We start from the raw sequence: 25,667 nt of genomic DNA, 5'->3' as shown, positions 1-25,667 counted from the left end.
TTTTCAAAATAACTTCTATTTTAGGAGCAGAACTTGACAAATGAAACATGATCAAAAGAGAATATGAATAGCCTTTTGAGATCTTTAAAAACAATTTCTAGGATGATTCTATAGTGTTGCCTCTTCAGTCCAATATTTCTGTGATTTCTCTGAAAAGGCCTTTAGTTTTGTATTTATGTGATTCTTTTGAGTGCTTGGCAGGGAACTCCCAAATATACACAGATTCTTTATTCTGTTTCTCCACCACTAGGCTATAGAACCAAAAAGAACTGAAATATTTCAAATCTATGTGGCCACTTTCCTAACTCTAAAATAGGAATAGTAGATACCAGTGGTCTTCACAGAAGCTTTTAAATTGTTTTTTCTAACACCAACTGACCAAATCATTTATAATTCCTATTTCTTTTCTAGCAATATTTATAAGAAATGAAGTTCTTTTTTCCTTTCTACACATTCTTTTTGAAAATGCATTCTTCTTATATTATTATCTACAAAGCCACATACATTTTAATTCTCATTAGCCAATTCTTTATTAATTCTTGGATTAAAAATATGCCCCTGGGCATTTGGGCACATGTACAAAAAGAAATACAGAATCCAAAAGCATTAAATTAAATTATAACAGATTTCATAAATAAAATAGCCATGACTCTATGGAATTTAGAATGTGCCAGACCAAAAAGACAGGTTCTGAATCTAAATTAGATTATTTAGTTCTGAAAGACTTTTGTAGGTTACACTTCAAAAGAAGGTATATGGCAAAGTTCCAAAACAACCTCACAGTGGAAAAGAATTGTTTCATTTCCATAAATACACTAAGTAGGGTATAAGCAGCAGCCCCCACTCTTCCTACTATATGTTGTCTTATTTCACACTTTTTAAGGTTTACACAACAGTTAAGCGGTACCTGAATCACTTCCCATGGTGCCTGAAACACTGCCCATGTTGCTGTTATGTCCAAGACTTTCATCTAAGCAGCTGACACTTCCTTCTGCCAAACTTGTGTCTGATTCTGCAAAGGAAAACATTTTAAAATATTTTTAAAATATTTCCAAGCGTAAATGTATTTTTAACTGCACACCTCTACAATACACAGTACATACAGTTCAGTGTGAGTGGTGAAGGTACACCCAAAGGAGATACTGAATAGGTAAGGTGAGAGTTTCTGGCCACCTACATTAAAAAAAATTCATCACAATGGACAAATAGCTGCTGGATGGGGAAACAAATATTGACTATCAACTACGAAATAGTGTCTTCTTAGTAAGTGCAACATAATGTGCATCCCCACAGGGAAATAGAGAAGATCTAATGTCATAATACGGGTACTTACTAGGGTTGGGAAACCTTTTCCATCTGTGCAATTTTGCCTCAAAGAGAAAATTTGGATTTGATATCATTGTTTTATCTTCCAAAAGATTATCTGGAACTTATTGTATTCTATACATATCATTTTGCAAGCTATTATTCAAGTCAATATATGTGACTATGAAAATACTATAATTAGATAATAAAGATCCAATTTCACATCATCAAAATGAAATTCTATTCACTTTTCAGTGATAAATTAGAGGACAAGTTGATTTCAAATACATACCAGAAGGAAGAATTAAGGTTGTAAATCAACCTTCCCTTTTATTAGCATCAAGCTAAATCTTAGTAAAAGAATGATGGCTCATATGAATAGCAGATTAAAGGATTTATTAGCATTACTTTAACTACCTTGATTTTCTCTTTTTGCTTCTCAAGAAAATTACTCTGGAAAACCCTTTCATCATCCTTCCTTATCCTCCCTTTATGTATTTCTCTCTAGGGATTATAGAACTCCACAAAAGAACAGTATCACTAATCAGTATCTCTTAATATACAAACAAATTTTCAGATTCCCTGGCTTCCTTCAAGGCTCTGTTAGGGCAAACATCTTCATCAGGTCTTTCCTAAAGACTTCTCATGGAGAGTATGGTCTAGAGACTTTGTAGGTGATATGCATTCATTTATCTGTGGATATTCTATAGTCCTTGTAGCATCCAAGCTCCTTGAGGGCAGAGACTGTTTTAGTTTTGCCTTTATAATCCTAGGATCTGAACGACTAGTACATAACAGGAACTTTATAATTGCTTGTTGAATGAATAAACAAAGTCAATCAACTTAAATGCTGGTATTCTGACAATAAAATGGAAATTATGTAATTTTCACTTCACTATGGAAATTTTTGATCACATGTGGTTTTGGGAGATTAAATAATTTTCCATTTTTATTTCCAGATAGCTATTATGATCTCTGGTTCTCTAGAAGGAAATATTAGCCAAAAATAAATTGATTGAAAATTAAATATAAAATGTATTTTTAAAAAGTTTCTAGATTAAAAAATATTCATAGGTTTTTTTCCTCCATTTCATTTTATTCCTTGTCTTTTCCCACTATATAGCATCTTCCTTTCGTTGGTACATCTGCCTATAAAATTCTCTTCCTTGACAACTCTATCCCACACTCTCCTCAGAGCTACTAACAAGACGTACCTCTGGGAATTGCAAAGTGCCATATTTAAAATCTCTCAGTGAGATGTATAGGTTTTCCGATGCAATCATAAGGGAGCCTTCAAATCTGAGTTTTGGAGCTAATCTGTGACAACTGATAAGCACAGTATTTTCACATTTGTGTATTTATGTTGCTCTAATATACTTAAACAATATGCATATTAGCAGAGAAATTTTCTACAAAATTCTTATCAGCTCTCTAACTTTCAAGAGATGTGATGTGCATATTATATTGAATAAGGCTAGGACTTGCCAAGTTTCATAAGCTAAAAAGAACTCATTCAATACTTGCAAAGGAAAGTTTAACTTAAATTAAATTTAAATGCCCACTATTATGGCTAGGTTCTGGGGGCACTTACCTAAAAAAGTGACACAGCTAATGCCCTTAAGGCACTTATAGTGATTCACTTACCTTCCTTATCTCTTTAGTTCAATTGCCACTTCTGTTTTCTGAAGGAAGTTTAAAAGTTATTTAGTCTAATCTCTTCATTTTATAGATATGGAAATACTTTGAAATGACTTGTTTTCTGAAGGAAGTTTAAAAGTTATTTAGTCTAATCTCTTCATTTTATAGATATGGAAATACTTTGAAATGACTTGTCTGAGATCATACAATCTAAGTTAGAATTTGAACTTAAAATTTGAGTTCTCTTCCCACTGTAGTATTTTGTTTCCCTTAGAAAGCCCCAACACTATACAACTCCTACCATGCACCTTCTCCACTTCTACATGTATGCTGCTGATGAATGGTACTAGAAGGCCATCATAAATTTATCTATTATCCATTCAATTTTATAGACCCTTACAATTGTAATGCAATCATTTTACCCTTTCCTAATTAAGTCCTCACTGTGATTGTTCCAAACCTTTTCTTCTTTGCTTAAGCTTTTCACACACTTTTCCTTTGTCCTTTCTCTCATACTTTGCTGAGAAAGAGATTCTTATTCCCTATTCTTCACATAAAACCCCTTGATATTGTTCCCCATTTTCTTCCAATGCTCTAGTCTCTGATAAATGACTCTTTTCTGTGTGAATCCTAGCCTCACTACTTATGCTTTTTATCCCCTCAAACAATCTTTTAAATTTGATTGATCCATTATGATTACCACCTTCCTCTAATCTTCAATTTCACCATATTCAATTCTTCTTTGACTCATAAGAACAGATCTCCTATTACATGAGACATTTCAAACTAAATGTTCTGTAGATATCTCAAATGCAGTATGTCTAAAAGAGAACTTGAAATCCTCACCATCACTACTAAACACACATCAAATCCATTTTGCTTCTGAATTTTCTCATTATTATTGGGGACACCACATTCTTTCAGTCCCTCAGTCTGCATCTGTAGTTCCATCCTCAGCTTCTTACTCTCACTCACCCTACATATCCAACCAGTTATTTCTGACTCTACAATATTTCTTTCATGTGTCCAGTCTCTCCACATAGCCACCATCCTGGCAATAGCTTCCTAAATGGTTTCCCTGCCTTAAGTTTCTCCTGACTCTAATCTATCTTCCATGTAGTCACAAAGTGATTTTCTCAAAATGCAAATCTGACAATCCAAAAGTTTCACAATGAAGCATGCTCTCTATTTCTAGAGAAAGAACTATTACTGTCTGAATGCAGACTGAAATATATTTCTCTCTCTTCCTTTCCTTTTTCTTTCTTTTCTTCCTTCCTTTTCTTTTTTTCCTTATTTGAGTCTTATTCTCCAAAATATCTATTAAGAAAACGTTTTATGTAATTAAACATTTATAAATTATATTGGATTGCTTGTAGTCTTGTAGGGGGGAGAAAGAGGGATAGAATTTGGAATTCAAAACTTTCTTTTACAAAGGTTAAGAATTGTTTTAATATGTAATTGACTAACATAAAATATAAAAATATGGGGGGAAAAACAAAATGCAAGGCTGTATTTGATAAACTCTGGTGGCTCCCTGTTGTTTTCAGAGTAAAATATAAACTTTGCTCTTTGACATTAAAAAAAATCTCTATATTCTGACCTTTCTTATCTTTTCTGTCTTATGCAATTATTCCCCATCTAGCATTGAGATATAGCTATACTACTTAACTCTTCAATACATGACACCATTTCCTATGCCTTTGCACTGACTCACCTGTTTCTAGAATGGCTTTTTTTTTTTTTCAATCACCCCTCCTCCAAAATCTTGATTTATTTTAAGACTCAGCTCAAGTGTCAACATAAACATGAAGCCTTTTGGTCCTTTCAGCTGTTAGTGCACTCACTCCATCACAGAACTCTGTAGTATTCTTTTTATATGCACTTTCTACACACACACACACACATTCAGAATGTAAACTTTCTAAGTTAGTGGCCTTGTATCCTCACCTTTTTAGCACTTATCAAGCACTTGAAATTGTTGATTGATTAATGGAGTAGTGTCCTTTATTTTTTCTCCCTTTCAAAGAAAAGTTGTCTATACTTCCTCTCCCCTAACTCCTCATCTCACTGAAACCTTGCTTTAGACCAAGTATGGGAAATCTTTTTCCTGCCAAGGGCCATTTGGATATTTATAACATCATTCATGGGCCATATAAAATTATCAACTTCCAGAACTCAGCCTCAAGGGAGGCTGTTGTACCTAACTTTCAGCTCATCATTGCCTTAGCAAATTATTTTGTGGACTTTATACGATCCACAGAGGTGGGGAATGTCCAGTTTGTATGCTCCACAGGCTGGACATTCCCCATCTCTGCTTTAGACTGAAAATTGCTTTTTCTAAGGTGACCAATGATCTTAAAAAATTAATTTTTATTTTTCAAGTAAGTAGTATTTTTAAAGTATCTTTTCCTGTCATTAACCACCTTCCTCAGTTGAACAAATCAAAAACAAAACAATTCCTTTGATATATATTACATAGTTTGGCAAAACAAGTTCTATTAGCCATTCTCCACAAACATACCTCTTTCTACATTTTAAGTTCATCACTTCTCTCAGGAAGTGAGAGGTATGCTTCAACTTTATGGACATTGTTCTAAATTGATTTCAAGAATGGCAGAACTATTTCATGACTCACCTAGCAGTGCACTAGATGCACTTGTTTTCCCACATCCCCACCAACATTTATCTATCATCTTTTGTCATCTTTGCCAGTTGTATAGTTGTGATTTGGATAACCTCTGACCTCTTAAATGCTATATGCTCTTCTTATGTTAAATCTTGTTGAAGCTTTGAAACTATTGCCTACCCTTTCCTTTTTTCAGTAATCTCCTCTCTGGGTTTTTAAAACACTATTCTTTCCTCTCTCCTTCCCAATTTCCTTTACTAGATCCCACCTCAGACACTTACTATCTCTGTGACTTTGGATGCATCATTTAATGTTTGCCTCAGTTTTCTTAACTGTAAAATGGGGATAATAATAGTGCCTACTCCTAAGGCTTGTTGTGAGGATCAAATTAGATAGTCATAAAGCATTTAGCACTGTGCTTGACAAATAGTAGGCACTACATACTTATTCCCTTCTCTTCATTATGCCTTAGGTTTTTCTCCTGGGTCCTTTTCTCCTTTTCCCCTAGATCCTCTGAGTGATGCCATTAGCTCCCAAGGAGTCAAGTATTTTCCCTGTACCTATTACACTCATACCTACCTATCTGTCCTATTCTCTCATCGCACAGAGCCACCATCATAGTTCAAGTACCGCCTTACAGCTGTCAATTCAATATTACTAATACATGGGCTGATCAGGCTACATCTCTGAGCAAAAATCCAGTGGCTCCATTTTACCTCTAGAATGAAATAGGAACTGCTCTAGTTGGCATGAAAGCCAGATAAGGCTCCAGCAGATATTTCCAGGATTATTGCACATTGTTATTCACAAACTTTACATTTCAGCCAAATTAGCCCACTTGCTATTTCCTAAATATGTCATTCTAGTTCCCCTATCCCCACTTTGAACAGACTGTCCCCCATGCCATTCACTTCATCCTCACTTCTGCTTTCCATTATTCCTAGCTCTCTTCAGCTCAATTGCTACCTCCTATTCAACGACTATCCTGAGCAGTCTAATCTGCCCTATCTACCACCTGGCATGTGTGTTCATGTTTCTCCCTATCATATGGAAATTCTTTGAGGAAGAAACCATTTTTGTTTTTGTCCTTGTGTCTCCATGGCTTAACAGAATGATAGGAACATAGTGGGTGCTTAATAAATTCTTACAGAATCAATAAGTAAGCGTTTATTAAATGTTTACTGTGCCCTAGTCACTCATTTTACTAAGAACTGGGCATACAAACACAAAAGTAAGTAGTCCCACTACCTGCCATCTAGGGGACAGGGTGGGGAGAAGGGGGGGGGGAATTTGGAACAGAAGTTTTGCAAGGGTTAGTGTTGAAAAATTACCCGTGCATATATGTTAAATAAAAAACTTTAATAAAAAAATTTTCTGGTCAAAGGGAACCTCTATATCTACTTTTAGATAATGCTTATTATAATGAACCTTTTATTTATGTGGGAAAAAAAAAGTAAGTAGTCCCAGTTCTCAAAGAGACATGTACATGTATAAATATATGAGAGGCTTGGTGGGCTTAGTGGATAGAGTGCCTGGCCTGGAGTCAAGAAGACCTGAGTTCACAGCCAGTCTCACATCCAACTATGGGTCCCTAGACAAATTACTTTACTCTGTCTACTTCAGTTTCCTCATCTGTAAAGTGCCCTGGAAAAGGAAATGGCAAAACACTTTAATGTCTTTGCTAATAAAATTTCAAATGAGGTCACAGTCAGATATGACTGAAAAACTAAACAACAAGGTGTGTGTGCAAAATCAAAATGTATGGACTCAGTAAGAGCCCAGGCCTTCAAAAGCATAAGCTGTCTGATCTACTGGAACCAGTTCACATGAAGGCTTGATGTGCCTTCTCAATAAGTATGTGATGTGGAATGAAAAGTTTTTATTCTCCACTTTCGATCAATCACAAGTATTCTGTGACTACTCTGGTTGCATACTGAGTGCTGAAGAAAAGCCTGTTAATTAGATGATAAATTGGAACTGGATTTATTTTTTTATTTTTATTTTTATTGTATCTCATCGTGGAGAAGATTGTAAGCTTTTAGGTCAGAAGAGAGAGATGATGCCAGTTATTTAATCCTACACACCACAGCTGATATGAACCCATGAGTATACGGTATGTTTCTGCTATTTCTGGTTGGTTTTTGTTTGGGTTTTTTGTTTGTTTGTATAAATAAACATTGGAAATAAATTGGATTGAACCACAACCTGATGGACTTTGAAAAGTTGGACAGGTCACAAGAGAGGTCTAGGAATTGGAGACTACATGAGCTTGCTAGTGGTTAAACCCGGTAAACCAATGTAGCACTAAAATCCAAACTACTCAACCCAGTCCAGCAGCAGACCAACCAGCCATCTGAAATACATGTCTTATAAGTAAAGAAATGATGTTATCCATCAGTTATGCTAACATTATGGAAGTGAACTTGGTGGAGGTGAATCCTTGGCAACTATCATATTTTCCCTGGGAGATGAGCTCATAGAAGGGCAATCAGGATGGTGAAGGTACTTAAGTCCATGTCATATGAAGAAAGGAAGGGGGATGTTTATCATAGTTTTGAATCCAGATAACAGAGGAGAATGTGTTCTGTTGGGGAATTCTTAAAGAGAATGGACTTAAATAAGTTAGATCTTGAAGAAAATTAGATCTTAACAGACTTAAAAATTTTTTTCAGACCATTTCTCTTTGATAGAATGCCCTTGGGGCAGCTAGGTGGTGCAGTGGATAGAGCACCAGCCTAGAATTCAGGAGGACCCAAGTTCAAATCTGGTCTCAGACACTTAACACTTCCTAGCTGTGTGGCTGGGCAAGTCACTTAATCCCAGTCCCAGGGGGGAAAGAAAAAAAAAGAAAAGAAAAGAATGATAGAATGCCCTTAAATATTTTCTCTCTTAAAAAGTCTAAAGGTACAATTGTCATTAAAATACAAATAATTTAAAATATTTAGAAGCATTTCTATAGCACTTTATAATCTTACCATAATCCTATCAGAAAAGTACTAGAGGTATTGAAGTTAGTGTCAAACACTAGATTCAAACATTGAACTCAAAGTCCAATGTGCTTTTTTATAACAACAGTTCAAAGATACTAGTTTAAACAGTTGTGGTTCCTTTATAGAATTACAAAATGGCATGGTTGAAAGGGCATCAGAAGACATTTAATCCAACCTGTACCTGGATAAGAATTCTCACGACAACATCCTCAGGTAGACATCCAGCCTTTGAAGATGTTTGGTGAGGAAGAACCCATTACCTCCTGAGACAGCTTATTCCAATTCTGGACAATTCTAAATAATTAGGAATTTTTTCAAGTCTAAATCTGCCTTCTGCCATTTCTTCCCATTGCTTTTCATTCTGCCTTCTAGGGCCAAGCAAAATAAGTCAAATACTTTCAAATATTTGAAGACATATATCATGTCCTGCCCTCTCCTCTCCAGTCTCCCTTTTTTATGCTAAAAATCCCCCAATCCTTCTTTATATGACAAAGACCTCCACCATGCTGATTACTCTCCTATGAGCTGATCAATATCCTTAAACTGTGACACCCAAAATCAAATATAAAATTTCAGATGTGGTATATACATAAAGCAGAGGTAAGATACTATAACTTCCTTATTTCTGGAAGCTATGCCTCTCTTCATCTGGACCAAGATTATCTATATGTATAAATATATGCATACATACATACATACATATATTGAAGGAGGAAATGGCAAACCACTCTATATCTATGCCAAAAAAAAAAAACTCCAAAACTGAGAAGACTCAGAGTGAGATATACCTGAAATGACCCAGTGACATATACATACATACTTTATATAGGTGTATACATACATAAGTGTATATGTGTATATATGACATATTTTTATGTGTGCACACATATATAATGTGTGTACTATCACATTCTGATGATTGATCTTGAGTTTGTAGTCAGCTAAAATAAAGAATACACATTCAAAGTTATTTTATACATTTTGTAGATCTTTTTCAACTTGCCATCTAACTATGCTTGCTCTGCCCTTTATTTATGAAATGAACTTTTAAAATTCAAATGTAAGATTTTTTGTTTGTACCTAATAAATTTTACTAGATTCAACCCAATGCTCTAGTCTGACCTCAAGATCTTTTGAATTCGTGAATCCAGTGGGTCATACCTTCCTCCATAGCATCATCTGAAAATCTAATAATGCACATGCCAACTGTGCCTTATATTGTACAAAGATTCTTATACTTGTCATCCTAAAGGATTTGAAATGCTTCAAAAACACAGCATCTAAGATGTCCATTTGATCTGAAACAGTTCCCAATAGATTTGACAGTATTATCTGTAAAGAAAGTGTTCTTTAAATTGATATTAAATTGATGTTGATATAAAAATTCAGTTTGACTAGTTTCAAAAAACTGATACCAGAACACTACTTTTAAAAAATGTCATTCATATATCTTTCATATTCTTAATATTTTTCAACTTATTCAATATTCTATATAAATATCTAATTCCTAATGAATGAAGACATATATGGAGAGAGAGAAGAAGAAAGACATAAGATAAAAAAGTTAACTGTCTTAATTGGATCACAACATAGTACTATAGAAATTATTTGTCAATATGGTTTTCAAATATCTCCCCAAATGGTTTTATTAAGAAATGGTTAATTTTGGCCAATCCAATGATTCTGTGTTTGCCATTTTTCATAGCCCCAAATTTCTTCTTACCACATGTTTATGGTTTCCAAGAGCAAATTAGTACTCCTACATGTTTGTGAGGCATTATTCATTAACAAAAGATGGAGAGGAGAAACTGCTCAGGAAGACACAGAATACACATTTAAAGTTATTTTATACATTTTATACAGTTGTTTTACTGAACAGAGAAATAACTAAATACAGTTTCTCTGCAAAAGCACTAAAATAGCATCAATTTATATTAATTTTTTTAACTGAGCAGATCATGTTGTATTAGATTTTTTTAAATCCAGATTTTTTACTTCATTGTCAAAGGAACTCATCCTATCAATACAAATCAGCAAATATTCTTTATCTTTTTAAAAAATCTTTATCAATTTTATTTATTCTTTTATCTTTGTTTATTGTCTTCAGCAAGACAGTAACATGCCTAGAATCATAGAGTCAGTAATGCTTGAAGTTGAACCCAGACTGTCTGGATTCCAAGATCAATTTTCTCTAACCACTACTCTGTGCTATCTTTCACTGCGCTGGAATAATAGAAATTAAACTTAATAAGAATTTCTATAATACTTAATTAAAATAATATGTTATATCACACATATGTGGCATGACTATAAAGTAATAAGACTTGTTCTACAAGCCATACATACAAAGCAACCTAATCAGTTTAGAATGATAAAAAAAAAAAAAAACATATTAAATGACAACTGACAAATTCAATGTGTGATTTAGTAATAGCTTAAAATACCATATTGATGTATTAAGCCAATTAGAGACCCGAAGTAAAATACAGTGTAGTATAGAAAGTTTTTAAACGCCAAAGTAGTTCACACACACACACACACACACACACACACACACACACACACACACACACACACGGCATGAATTAATTTTAGATTTATCTCAATGTGAAGTGTGCCCTCTGCTGTACAAAAATAAAATGACAAAATCCTATATGGCAGAGTTTCATGTTTATGTTATAATTATAAGGATCAGATATAATGTATTAAGCAGGAAATTATCAAATTTCAGCTTTCTGTTATGCCTGGCAATGTAGTCTACCGAAATATTCTGGATCAGAACATCATGTTATTTACAGAACTCTCCCAATTCTTCTTCCTTTACTCTTTTCCTTTCCTTAATCTCTTATCTCCACAAAACCTCTTTCTGCTAAGCACAAGTTTGCATTATATAAATAAATAAATTCAGGAATGAACCAGCTCTAAATGACTGGTATACAAGATGAACTTAAGCTCCAACTCCACTTAAGATTACAAAGCTGAACTACAGCCCTAAAATAATTTAATTTTTACCCTTCTGGGGAACTTATCTCCAACAAATTCTGTTGGCTGATTCATTCTTGAAATCCTGCTCACTATGTCAGATACATTTGTCTCTATTCTGGTGCTGTTCACTATCTAGGATGGACCCCTCACACCACAAGCATATGAGTTGTTCCTTTGTCCTTTGGCATATGAGAAATCTAGCTATTTTTAACAGTATAAAATTTCTTTCAAAAAAAAAACCCTGATTTTTCTGACAAACACGTTTAAATGTATTTTGGAGGATATGTATATGTACTTACATACACACACACACACACACACACACACACACACACACACACACACACACAGAGTTTGGTCTTTTACATTTTCCCCTTCTATTCCAGAGAACATGTGTTCCCTGACTGCAGAAGGGAGAAAAGCCTCCTCCACCCACCTCCCACATTCTCTCCTGGATCCAATTCAATTTTTTAAAAAAATTATCAAGTATGCAATTCTAGTAAAGGCTCTGTGCTAGGCCCCAAAGATGGAGAAGATTAAAGCAATGGAGATAAAAGAGAGATAAAAATAATTACAGTACAAAGTAAAGTGACAAGTGTATAGTCTTAAGTAAAGGGACTTCCAACTGAGATACTGGAGAAGATTTTATGGAGGAAACTACCTGAGCTGTCCCATCGATGGTATTTCAAAGGAAAGAAATTAATGGGTATGGGGAAGAGGAAGAACAAAAAAGGATCAGGATACAATCAACTTAAAGCAGAAAGTGACTCTGAATATCATCTAATAAATCCATTCATATTACAAACAAAAAAAAAAAGTAAAGGAGCTCTAAAGAACAGTGGACCAGTCAACTAGCATTTATTAAGAATCTACTATGTGGCAGGCACTGTGTTAAATGCTGGGGATTCGAAGAAATTCAAAAAGCTCAAAGTCTAAAGGGAAGGACAGAGAGGCAGAAGACACCAGGATGAATTGATGGAAAAGTGAGTTAAGTCATCTGGGATTCTGGGTATGTAAAGGCAGCTGGAGGCAGAGTGTGACAGGTCTTGAATACTTCCTGTTCAACAGATTTGGATTTTATTTTATCCAATGACAAGCATTCATAGCTTTTTATTTTTTAAAGCAGAGAACTGACACTGAAAATAGTGTAAGATGAGTTAGTGTTGGGAAAATGGAAACAGAAAACAAGAAACTATGTTAATTTGTAGATGCATTTGAGTCTATCTCCTGCCCCTTATTCACATTTTCAGCTACCTATTGGAAAGCTCCAAGTAGATATCCTAGATATCAACTTAAATTAAGTGTTTAGAATAGTATTAACATCCTATCTATATAAGTAATTCCTAATAATGATCTATGTACTTCTTTTGATGATATCACTATCTACAAAATCATCAGTGTTCAAGTCATCACTCCCATCCTCTTATCAGTCTAACCCTACAATATTTCTCAGCCATCTCCTCAGTTCTAGACTCTGACACAAGCCTCCAATTTCTCGTCCCTGTAATATATCCTTCAAACCACTGCAATGTCTGATCATTCTAAAGGATCCTTCAATGGCTTATCTGTCAAATACAGCCTAAGATTCTTAGTCTAGAATTCAAGGCCTACCTGATGTATCCAAACTTATTTTATACTGTTCCTTCCATGTATGCTATGTTCTACCCAAATTATACTACATTCGGTGCTAGGCACATGCTCACTATTTTCCCATGTCTATGCCTTTGTTCATACTTTTCCCTTTGCCTAGAATGCTCTGCTTGCTGAAAACCTACTCATTCTTAATTTCCTGCCTCCTTCAGGAATCCTTTCCAGATCTCCACCAACAGAAATAGCTTTTTCTTTCTCTAATGTAATACAGTACTTTAACTAATTCTGTGCTTTTATTATATTCTATTCTAAATTATGCTTGCACTTTGTATAATTATTTTATCTCTGTATGTCATATACTCTTTTTAGATCACTTGTTATCTATCTAATGCACACAGTAGGTATTTAGTAAATGGTTGTTGAATGAATGTGTACAATTCAAAAGATAACAGGGTCTGAAAGAAGGTGGAAACAATGTGAGTAAAAAGACAAGAATGGGTGTGTTAAATATTATGAGGGTAAAAACCACAGATCTTGAAATACTTGATTGAACTTCCTTTCTTTCTTTCTCCCTTCCTAGTAACTTTCCTTCCTCTCCTACTTCTTTCCCTCTGTCCACATAGGGAATCATACGCTTACTTGCAGGTGGCTCTGCCCAACTATAAATTTGGATTGCTAAAAACTATAAAATCTTGGGGTTTATGGGCTATTTGTCTTTCTGAAGCCCAAATTACTATGGCTCTCATTGAGTTGCCTGCAAAAGGTCCCAGGTCCAAGACTTGAGCTTAAAAAGGCCAATGTCTCCCACTGCATCCAGGCAGGGCCATCTTCAGTTGTCCTGATCTATATCTTGCCACTGACCCAGATGACTCCAGAGGAGGAAGTGTGTCTGGTGACATTATACAGTCTTTCCTCACTTAAAGCCAATTCACTTGAAAGTCATAGTATCACCCCTTGATTTCATGGTTTTTATCAAAGATGAAAAACAAACAACTTTTTATCCCAAGATATTATGGATTATGACAGATCAGAAGAGCTTTGGAAAAAAACTAAACAGTCATTAAGAATAAGGGTACAAGATAAGAAAGAATGAGACAGAATGTTTCCTTTGCCCAGGACCTGAGATGTGGGGAGATTAAGCTTTGGAAAGTTGGCTAAGGGAATCTGGGTTCAAATTTCACTTCAACCATGCTTTTTAGCATAGTGATATTGGGCAATAAGTCCCATAAGTTTTTTAGGCTTCAGTTTTCTTATGTATAAAATAATGGGATTTTGACTGGATTACTTCTAAGGTATCTTCCAACTCTGAATCTATGATCTTATTAAAAGTACATGCCTACATTTATTATCATCATTAGAAAATAAAATATGTGAAAAGTTATGGAACATATCTACATTAATTTGGTATTTAATTATTCAAACGATACAATCTACCTTGCACCAATTTTACCTTAAAATCTACTATTTAAAGCTTAAATTTTAAAGCTATGCTTCCATAACTGATCATTTCAAAGTTGGCCACCAAATAAAAATTTTAAATGAAACATTAACTTTTTCTTATAGGATTTGAAGAACATTAAAATTCAACTGAATTCAATTCAACTCACATTTCTTCAGAGCTACCATGTACAGTGAGTACATGTTAATAGATAACTATTATTTAAAATGAAAAAAACTGGAGGATTTGACCTCAAGGAGTTTGCAATTTTAGTAGAAGGAAAAGGCATGTACACAAATAATTATAAGTCATAATGTACTAAGTGTGTAGGAGGGTTAGAGAGCTAGTGAATAGCAGCTGCTGGAATTTAAGGTGCTATCCTTCAATGTTGCTTTTGATTTTTTTTTGGTAGTTCGTGAGATATGCTGTCCACATTTTCTGGATAAAATAGGCTAAGGGGGAGAGAAAAAGAAGGATTGGTAAACTAGGTGATGATTTATAGCTGGATGAGAAAAAAATTTGGTTTGGAAGGGATAAGGGAGATTTATCCAGAAATAAATACAGACCAGACCCAAGATTGGACTTTGATATATAAAAAATGCAAGGAAAAATGCTACAACAGATGGGGGAGGGGGAAGGTATTTCCATAAAGGTCAATTTTTAAACTCCTCCTACAGAACACGATCTACTCTTTGCAAAATATATCTACGATAACTCCCAGAACATAATGTCACCAGATAAACCTTAGGAATGGAACATATGGGGAAATATGAAAAAGAAGGTAGTGAAGTCTGAAAACAAGCAGGTTGGTGAGCTCATTAGCTGGGGTGGAATTTAAAAATCTTCACGTGAAAGAATATATAAATCAAAATAGACACACGTATTCAGATGCATGCGCACTGGGCATTCACACATACCACTCTCATAAAAAACTTAACTTTCTATCACTGCTGAATTATAATGGCTGTTACAATGGAGTTTCACTATGTGTATGTCTTTGTAAATGCAAAAGCACCCTCTGGTGGAAAATGCAGGGTATTTGTTACAGTGAGAAACTAAAGCAACCATTAACTTCCAGAGACAAAAACAGGGAATTTTTGCTTCACTTCAAAAATGTAAAAAAGATTTTTATTCTAAATCCAAATTTATATTTTTAACTGACTTGACTTTACACTTATTTTATTAAGCTACATTAACCAATCCACAGCAAAGCACAAAAAAATTTAAAACTAAGTAGTTTTTTTTGTAAGTAGTCATTTGTTTCAACAAATTTAAGCAGAATTTTTCAGTTTCTTAGATACGTAGATCTTAAATTTATTGTAGCAAATGGCTACTTAGTTTTAAATATCCTAGTATAAAGCATTTGTGTAGTATAGCCCATGGTGAGGCTAGACTTGGAGTAAAAATGACTGCAGTTCAGAACCTGCCTCTAATACAATGTCTACAAGTAACTAATTTAACCTGAGCCTCAATTTCCTCATCTGTAAAAAGGGAAAAATACTATTAGAAACATTCTCTGTAAACCTTTAAAAAATTTTTTTTCCTGCTCCCTTCAAGTGAGATAGGATACTAGGTAAGAGATTTGTTCTTAGAGTTGATAAGAACTAGATTCAACTACAAAGTCTCATGTAATTTCGGTTTCTCGTCTATAAATGGTCATGATCATATCCTCTATTTCTTTCCTTACATCTGTTGTGAAACTCAAATGAAATGACAGAGGTAAGACATAAATTCTGTAACAATAATTATTAACATAGAAAATGTAGATGGGTTATTCTTGTGTTTCCTCTGAAGGTGACCAGGAATTTAAAAAAAGTAATAGATCTTAGATTTCTTACTATAATTTCTGAGGGGGGAATTTCCTTAAAAATTACTTTGGATTTTCTCACTAGATATCTGGGGGGAAATTCCAAGATGTCCTTTACCACTGTTTTGATGTTCAGTCTCACATCTCAATTGCCTATTGGACATCTTGAACTGGATGTTTTTTAGAACATCTCCATACTACCCAATCTACAGCTGAGCTCAGTATCCTTCCCCATCAAACCTGCCCTCTTCCTAAATTTTTTATTACTATTAGTGCCACGGCTTTCCCAGTTCTTCAGACTCACAATTCTCTTGCTATCTCTGACCACTCACTACTTTTCACCTTTTATGTGCAATCTGTTGCCAAGGCCTGTCAATTTCACCTTTACATCTCTTGAATATGCCCCCTTCTTTCCTCTGACATACCCTGCTGCAGATCCTCATGCTGGGGCTGTTGTAATAGCCAGCTAACTGGTCTACCAGCTTCAAGTCTCTCCCTAATCCAGTCATTCTTCACTCAGTTGCCAAATGGATTTTTCTGAAGCACAGGTCTAACTGCATTTTTCTCTTACTCTATATACTCCAGTGACTCCCTATCACCTCCAGAATCAAATAAGAAGTCTTCCATTTGGCTTGTAAAGTTTTTTATAATCTTGTCTCTTCTGTCCTTTTTTTAGCCTTTTAACATTTTAATCCCCTGCAGATAATCTGTGATCTACTGACTGGCCTCCTTGCTTTACTCTATCTTCTGACTCTAGGCATTTTCACTGGCTATTCCCCCATAACTGCAGTATTCCCTTTCCACAGCTCTACCTCTCAGGTTCCTAGACCTCAAGTTTCAGCTTCAATTGTAACTTCTCCCAGAGGTTCCTCTGTCTCCCTGAATCCTAGTGCCTTTTCTCCCTTGATTATTTCCAATTTATCCTGTATATAATTTATTAAACAGATTTTTCATGTTTGCGATTAAACAATACTTCTTAAAAGCAGAGGCTCTCTTTTGTCTTTCTTTATATCCCTAGAATTTAGTACTATACCTGACACATTGTACAAGCTTTTAATAAAAACTTACTTACTGACTGATGTGCAAACCAATAAAGACTTTTGTACCATGTTGCCAACCTTTGTATTAACATTCCAAATAATGGTTCACATTTACTTTTAATGTGAATTGGAAATGCCGTCCTAATCCAGTACAACAATAGCACACAATGCCTTCACAAAGATAAATATATGTTCAGATTTTTAAATGGGTTCAAAAATAAATATTAGGTAGTCCTAAATCTGAAATTGCAGGTCATTTTCATAAATTTTGCCAATCCCAGTTTTGTCTTTCTGCAAGTGAATTTAGCACATGTAAATATGCCAGATTGATGATTCTAAAAACTGAGGTCTTCTGTCTACTTACAGAATGGGTGCAGCTTGAGTAACAAGTTTTTTTTTATGCTACTTTGCTTTTACTGTTCGTAAAATCTTCATAAAATACATTAGAATCTAAAATGAGGCTTATTCAGTATTGAGAAAATACCTAAGGCAATAAGCAGGCAACAATGCACAGTAGAGATTTGGGAGAGTGTGGTGTAATGGAGCTTTGCAGTAGAGATACAAGTTTGAATCCAGTTATATGATTATGATTTACCCAAGAGAAATTTACCCAGAGAAATACTTGATTTCTCTAAGCCTCAGTTTCCTTACCTTAAAATGAAGATAAAAATACTTTCATTGCCCATTTTCTATGATTTTCATTGGAAAACCTTTAAGCATTATATATCATGAAGTAGTTTTTTACTCATGACTGTCCAATTCTAAGAATTTTTATATAGGCAAAACTTCCTGTAGTGAAATTGTTACAACAAAAAACTCCATGACAAATGGTTTGCCAACTACTACCAAGGGCTTGCTTATTTTAAGTAAATTTGGCACTATAAAATTTTAGTACTATACAACAACAAAAAATATTTTCAGTTCCTTTAGAGGATTATTTTTGTGAATATGTTCAAATGTGTGTTTGTGAGCATAATCACATATGTTTTTTTCCTCCAATGAAATTAGAGTACAGCCTCTTATGTAGCCATGCTAAATCATAAGATGAATGGATCAAACATACAATAAAAGCAGGCACACTTTGCACCTGCTCTGGAAAAAGCCAGAGTTTACCTTTGCCTTGAATATATAATTGGACTCTATACAAACATTCTCAAGATGCTTCATAGTTAGAATGGCCAAAACCATTCTAGAATGGATGGTATCCTCAGATAACTCAGAAAATTAAGAAATGGTAGATGCTATTTCTGAGCCATTGGTCAAAAATCTTGGAAAAACCAAGGATAATGGGAAGGGTTAGGGCTAGAGATGGACAAATGCTGGCCTAATTTTCAGAAAAGGGAAGATGGTGAAATTTGGAAAAGAAAAAATGCTAGTGAGCATGATGTTGATTCATTGGATTGTTTTAGAATTTGTTATGCTAAAAAGCTGTTAAACTTTGATTAACTGCAGCAATCAACTTCATTTCAAAAAAACAGATAATGAACTCACCAACTCTTTGATAAAAATAGAGGACTCTAAGTGCAGAATATTATTATCAAATCATCACAATCACTGTCAGTTTTGCTTAAATGATTTTCTTTGTTATGAGGAAAAATTCTATGGGAGAGAGGTATTTTGGTAAATAATTTGTGCAAAAAAAATAAAATAAACCAATAAAAATTGTTTTTTAAAAATTTGGTTAAAATTTTTGGAGGAAGATTTTCATTCAATTGCTCAAGGTCATATAGAAAAAGAAAAAAATAAGATCAAATGAATTTTTTGAAAAGATCTTAAATTTGAGGCAGCTGGGTGGCACAGTGGATAGAGCATCAGCCCTGAAATCAGGAGGACTTGGATTCAAATGTGACGTAGGTCAAAACACTTCCTAGTTGTGTGAACTCGGGCAAGTCCTCAATTGCCTCAACAAAAGAAAAAATATATATCTTAATTTTTTTCAAAAGAAATTTTAATTCTGAGAGCTATCATTTGACTATTTTTAATCTGCTAATGGCATAATAAAGAGACTGCTGGGCCTGGAGTCAGGAAGACCAGAGTTCAATCCAGCCTCAGACACTTACTTCCTCAACTGAAAAATGCAAACAATAATACCACCTACTTCTAAAGGTTGTGATGGTTGAATGAGATTATATTTGCAACAAGTTTTTAGCATATTACCCGATAAATAATAGGTGCTATATAAATGCTTATTCCCTTATTTCCCCTATCTTTGTAAACTGTATTTGGATTATTCATCTAACTACTATATGCTTATTTATAAATCTATCAGCAAGTGCTATCTGGTCATGATTTAACATCTAGTACATGGAGGATCTTTAAAATAGGGATGTTTATGTCAAAGGATTGTTGAGAGGATCAAATGGGACAACACATATAAAGTTCTTTGCAAAACTTAAAATTCTATAAAAATTTAGATTTGTTATTCATTGTTGTGATTAAATTTGATGGTTCAAATAATCAATCCTTTAATTAAAAAAAAATCATACAAATAGTTCCCAAAACAATTCATAAAAATTATCAAAGGATCCTGAAAGGAAATTCAAGTTAATTGACAATTGGTTCTCTGAGGCCTCAGGCTCTCCCCACAAAAGTTCTAGAAATCACTTCTATAAATTCTTCTTGTCCAAAGGGCCCACAGCTGGATTGTAAATCAATACAACGAGGTCAAACCACTCCAGGTCTGCTTCTCCATTCATAACAGTCCTAGCTAGTGCTGAGGGGAAGGGGGGGTTACTATATATCTGCCCAATTCCACCAGTATCCTGGTCAGCAATACTCCACCCACTGGTCCCAGCCTGTCAATATCAAAGGTGGCCAAAACAGCTTCATAGCCCAACTCATTCTTCATTTTTATAGCAATGCTGAGAGGGCACCATTAAAATTGTAAAATGCGTCCCACTCCTATGCTGGTCCACTTAGCTGCTAAGAGCTGCCGACAGCAGCTGCCAAAGGCCCACCTGGCCATTTGAAATCTCAGAAATAAGAGAAGGGTTTATAAAGCAGACTGAATATATAGACCAGGATGAGAGGGTGGGCTTGTTCTCAAAAGCTGAGATTTGTCACCTATATTTTTGGTGGCTAGGAGTAAAAAAATGTGGAGTGGCCTTGATGTTAGAACTGGGGAGAACTGAGCTAACATTCACATATACCCGATACACACCCACATACCTCTGTGAGACCCCAGAAAACCTCCTGCCAATAATTTTCAATTTCCTTAACAATGATGTTTACTTCCTTTTACTTTATCAAAATGCCTTGGGAACAGCTTTTATCAGGGGTTATTAATGTATAATTTTATTAAAGGCAATAATGATTTACCTTTTTAAAATCTCTCTGATCCTGAATGATCCTTTGCACCAGATACAAACTGTAATAGGAATCCCACGAAATAGTATTTTCTAAGTCTGTCATGTCTAATGCTCAGATTTGGCAAAGATACTAATGTGGCTTACTATTTTCTCCAGGTCATTTTCCAGATTAAAGAATTGAGACAAAGGGGGCAGCTAGATGGTGCAGTGGATAGAGCATCAACTCTGAAATCAGCAGGATCTGAGTTCAAATTTGACCTCAGATCTTTAATACATTCTAGCTGTGTGACCCTGGGCAAGTCACTTAACCCCAGTTGTCTAGGTAGGGGGAAGAATGGAAACAAACAGGGTAAGTGACTTACCCATGACCATATAGCTAATATTTATCTGAGGCCAGATTTGAATTTTGATTCCAAGCTCAGTACTCTACTCATTCTGCAACCTAACTGCACAGGCTCTGTTATCCAATGTTAGTTATCCCTTCCCCATTAATGTCATCTGTAAATCTGATAAGAATGACAGCATACTATCTGAGCTGTCATTCAATTTATTAATAAAAATGTTGAACAGGATGGGAACAAAGTATTCCTGAATAGTTCTTCAAGTTGGCAATGATACATAAATGATTATTCTTTTAGTCTGGTCACTTGGTCAATTCTAAATTCAGTTCACTACACTATTGGTATGTAGGTATCATATAATTTATAATCAATCAACTATAATTTTATCCAATAAGAACATCTAACATTTCAATATAATTCTCTTTTAGTTATGATGATGACTTAATCTTTATTTAGCTTTTAATAGTTTTTTGAGTGAATAAATTATAAATAAATAATATAACACAAATATGCAATTATCTGCTAAGACTGTTGTGCCCAATTCCCCTACATGCATTTATTTTGTATAGAATACCATGCACATTATGATTTACTACAGTTATTTTCAAAATGTTATTTCAAATGAATCAAAATTCATTTGATTTGAATCATCAAATGAATGACATTCATAGATAATGAATTGTAAATTTTAAAACACAAATTAGTGTTACAAACAGCTTCATAATTACTAATTTTTCTTTATCAAAAATTACCAAATTAAATAGTTTAAAAAATCTTCAAATGTCCCCAAACTTTTTAAAAATAATTTAAGATAAAACAGATTAATGCTCAGAAAAAATAAAGTTTTTTTTCATTCCTTTAAAGCAGTGGACTTCAAATCAAAAAGAGAGAAAGATTGACAGCTAAAAAGTGCATAAGGACCCTTACAAGCCATAGATTGATTTAGAATATTACATATTTTAATGGTATTTTATTTTTCCAAATACATATTAAAACAGCTTTCAACATTCACTTCAGTAAAACCTTGTGTTCCAAATGTTTCACCCTCCCTGCCTTATTTTCCCTCCCAAGACAGTAAGCAATCTGACAAAGATTAAATATGTACAATCCTTTTAAACATATTTTCATATTTGTCATGTTGTAGAACACTACATATTGACACTATGCTCTATTGCATTATTTATTTTAAAAAATATTTCTCAATTACATTTTAATCTGATCCTAATCACACTAAAGTGTTATCACTGCTTTAAAGTACTACTTTATTTTATTTTTTAATGTTCAGAAAACTATGTATCTTTTTTGATTGATTCTTGATTTGCTCTATTCCTAATAAAATGGTTATTACTCATTGTACAAGATTAGACTCTTTAAAGTATTCATTTACTATGTTACCTGAAACCACAGAAGAATCTGCAAAAGATGATTCTAATTCATCACTTTCAACAATTATGCTATCATTTTCTTGTTCATATTGATCCGATAAAGAAATATGCTTTTCAATGTCGTGATCGTCATCATCCTTTGGGGATAACTTCTCGGTTCCATTTTCCTTAATCTCTGTTTTTTGAACAAAAAAATTAAAAATACAAATGATATTTTAAGTAAGTTACTTTTTGCAAACACCATATAAATTTATATCTCGGGGCAGCTAGGTGGCACAGTGGATAGAGTGCCAGCCTTGAATTCAGGAGAACCCGGAGTTCAAATCTGGTCTCAGACATTTAACACTTCCTAGCTGTGTGACCCTGGGCAAGTCACTTAACCCCAGCCTCAGGGGGGAAAAATTTTATATCTCTTTGTAATAGAAACATTTCTATTGACATTTCTAGTTAAACTAAGATAACTCACTTCACAAAGTTCCACTGTACTAGAAGTGGAAATTCTGAAAATGCTGGGAAAATGAATTCTCAAAAGAATATAGGAGAGGATTCCAAAGGCTTGCAAAAAAAAAAAAAAAAAATCAAACCCTATTCTTATTCCCCAAAAAGATGACTAAAGAAATCTTAATCATCAACCCATATGATTGAGAAATCTATATGAGCATCAAGTACATCCCAGGTAAAGATATAATATTAAGATAAAGTCATGGATATAAATATTCAAACTTTTTCACATGTTAATCTACAGCAGATCACATCTTGCTACAATTCACTGTAAAATATGGATAAAACAAGTCCCAACATTTGCTATTTACTAGAAAAGAAAATTTACTTTAATAGAACAAAATGCTGTCTTAAAATGGCTCTTCAACAAATTATCATTTACTAAGCACCTACTTACTACAATTAGTAACTAGGCACTGTGTTAGTTGCTAGAGATATCAAAAAAAATTAAAGAAGTCACTCCCCTCAGGCAGCTTAATAACTACAGGGGGAGGAAAAAATAATACAACAAATTAAAGGTAGTAAAATTCAAGTTAATTTAACTACCTTTAATTTGTTGAATTTATTTTGTATTTTTTTCTCCCCCCAGTTAGTCACCCTAACAAGAGTGACTTCCTTCATTTTTATCTGTTAGATTCCAGATAAATACAAAGTAGCTAGGGAAGGAGGGTGTGAACAAATAAGAGGGTTCAGGAAAGGCTTTTTTGGTAGGCTGTTATATTTGAGCTGAACCTTAAAGGAGGGGGATTCTGTTAAACAGAATGAGGAGGAAATATATTTTAGGCATGGGAGACAGTCAGTGAGAAGGAGATGGGAATTCCATGTGTGAGAAACAAAGACTACTTTGGCTGGACCTTATTGAGTGGGAAGGGGTATATATTTAAAGAGACCAGAAAGATAGATTGGAGCCAAGCTAAAAAGTATTTTAAAAGCCAAATAGCATAGTTTGTATTTTATCTAATAGATAACATAGAACTATTAAAACTGACTGATTATGGGAGTCATATGATTGGATCTGTGTTTAAAGAAAATCACTCTGTGGCAAGGAACTGGAAATTGGGTGGGTGCCCCATCCATTGGGGAATGACTGAATAAAGTTATAGTATATGAATAGTGTTCTATAAGAAATGATAAGCAAGATGATTTCAGAAAAGACTAGAAAGCCTGAACTGATGCTAAGTGATGTGAACAGAATCAAAAAAACATTGTGCACAGAAACAAAATTACATGATGATCAACTGTGATGGACTTTTCAACAGTGAGGTGATTCAAGCCAATTCCAATAGATTTGTGATGGGACAGAGCCATCTGCATCCAGAAAGAGAACTATGAAGCACAGTATTTTCACTTTGTTTTGTTTTGTTTGCTTTTTTGTTCTTGTGGCTTTTTGTCCCCTTGTTGATATGTCCAGAGTAGCTCTGGAGGATCTCAGTACCAGCCCAAGTCCTTGGTCTTAGAAGAGGAGTGAAGAGGCTGGACTCACATAGAAGGTCAAACATGGGGTCTGTTTATTCCAAATTCTCTCAGTCTTATCTACCCTAATGCCCTTACATAACCAAAGCAACAATGTGCATGTTCTAACTATATACTGCACAGGTGGAACCACATAAGCAACTTGCTATTGTATGTAGATGATTCTGCCACTTGGTATCACTGCTTTAATTAATATACAGGTTGTTACAGCCCCCTGACTTCTCAGGAAGGCTGAGAGCTCTTAGGGGATATGGAGAGCTGAACCTGTCAGCAGGTTCCCTCTGGGCTGAAAGGTCTTACATCTCACCCAGAGATCCCCCATTATCTGCAGCCCTCTACATTTTTTAGTCTGATTTATTTTTGCACAACATGTCAATAGACCTAGGAAAATTTGATAAAAGAGTAGATATGGGTGTGAAAGATAATGAATTTTATTTGATGTCATTAGCACAATAGCAGCTGAAAACAAGAGAATCAAAATGAGTTTGAGATGTTGCCAGGACATCCAGTTAGAAATATCAAGCCAGAGAAGTGAAGAATGGCTGATCTTCTAAGCTTTGAGTTGCAATAGTTGCAATAATTAGGTGTTTGGGTTACCTAAGGAGGGTCAAATAGTGCTAAGGTTGGAAACAGAACAGGTCAACGCTACCTTGTAATCAGTGGTGGTCTTGGGCCTCAGAATAGACCTTGAACTTTCTACCTGGATGGGATGGAAGACCCAGTCTGAAGTTTGAGGGGGGAGAAGGGGAGTGTTTAAGGGAAATATACCTAGGTAGTTTGTGAGGCAATATCTAAGTTTAGGAGAGAGACTAGCAACTCATATTTGTGAGTTATCTGAAAAGAGCAAATAAATAAAGCTGCAGTAGTTAGTTGATAAGATCATCAAGAGAAAGAATGTAAATAGGAAAATGAAGAGGGCCTAGGACTGATCAAGATATGAGAAACCAGCAATGAAGACTGAGAAGAAGCAAGTAGGCAGCTAGAAGATATGGCACAAAATTCCAAGAGAAGATATGGTAAGAGAGAACAAGAAACTATTCTCACAAATGTAGAGGTCAGGAAAGATAAGAACTTAGTGAACATTCAATCAGGCAAATAAGAGATCATGGCTCTTTAGAGGAATTTGTTTCAATTTTGCAATGGGTGTGAGATGACTACAAAGATGTCTCTTGTGACTATAAAATTATATAACATTCCTTGAATTATTTAAGAGCTCTAATAGTGAAAATGTCCACCCTTA

General features: G+C 34.5%; 1 protein-coding gene across 2 annotated transcripts in view; it reads right to left on the bottom strand.

Moving 5' to 3' along the window:
• Positions 1-25,667, bottom strand: part of IFIH1 (interferon induced with helicase C domain 1) — a 90,297-nt gene that overhangs the window by 45,269 nt on the left and 19,361 nt on the right. Inside the window, exons 3-4 of one of the 2 annotated variants that reach the window (XM_074303269.1) lie at positions 22,464-22,628; positions 908-1,012 (exon numbers count right to left, since the gene is read on the bottom strand). In XM_074303269.1, the coding sequence (XP_074159370.1) occupies positions 908-1,012; positions 22,464-22,628 (270 nt within the window). The remainder of the gene's footprint in view (positions 1-907; positions 1,013-22,463; positions 22,629-25,667) is intronic. The other variant, XM_074303270.1, reaches the window with a different exon arrangement.

The sequence above is a fragment of the Sminthopsis crassicaudata genome, chromosome 3 (genome assembly GCF_048593235.1).
Source record: "Sminthopsis crassicaudata isolate SCR6 chromosome 3, ASM4859323v1, whole genome shotgun sequence".
Classification (NCBI taxonomy): domain Eukaryota; kingdom Metazoa; phylum Chordata; class Mammalia; order Dasyuromorphia; family Dasyuridae; genus Sminthopsis; species Sminthopsis crassicaudata.
This window is presented reverse-complemented; position numbering and strand designations above follow the sequence as displayed.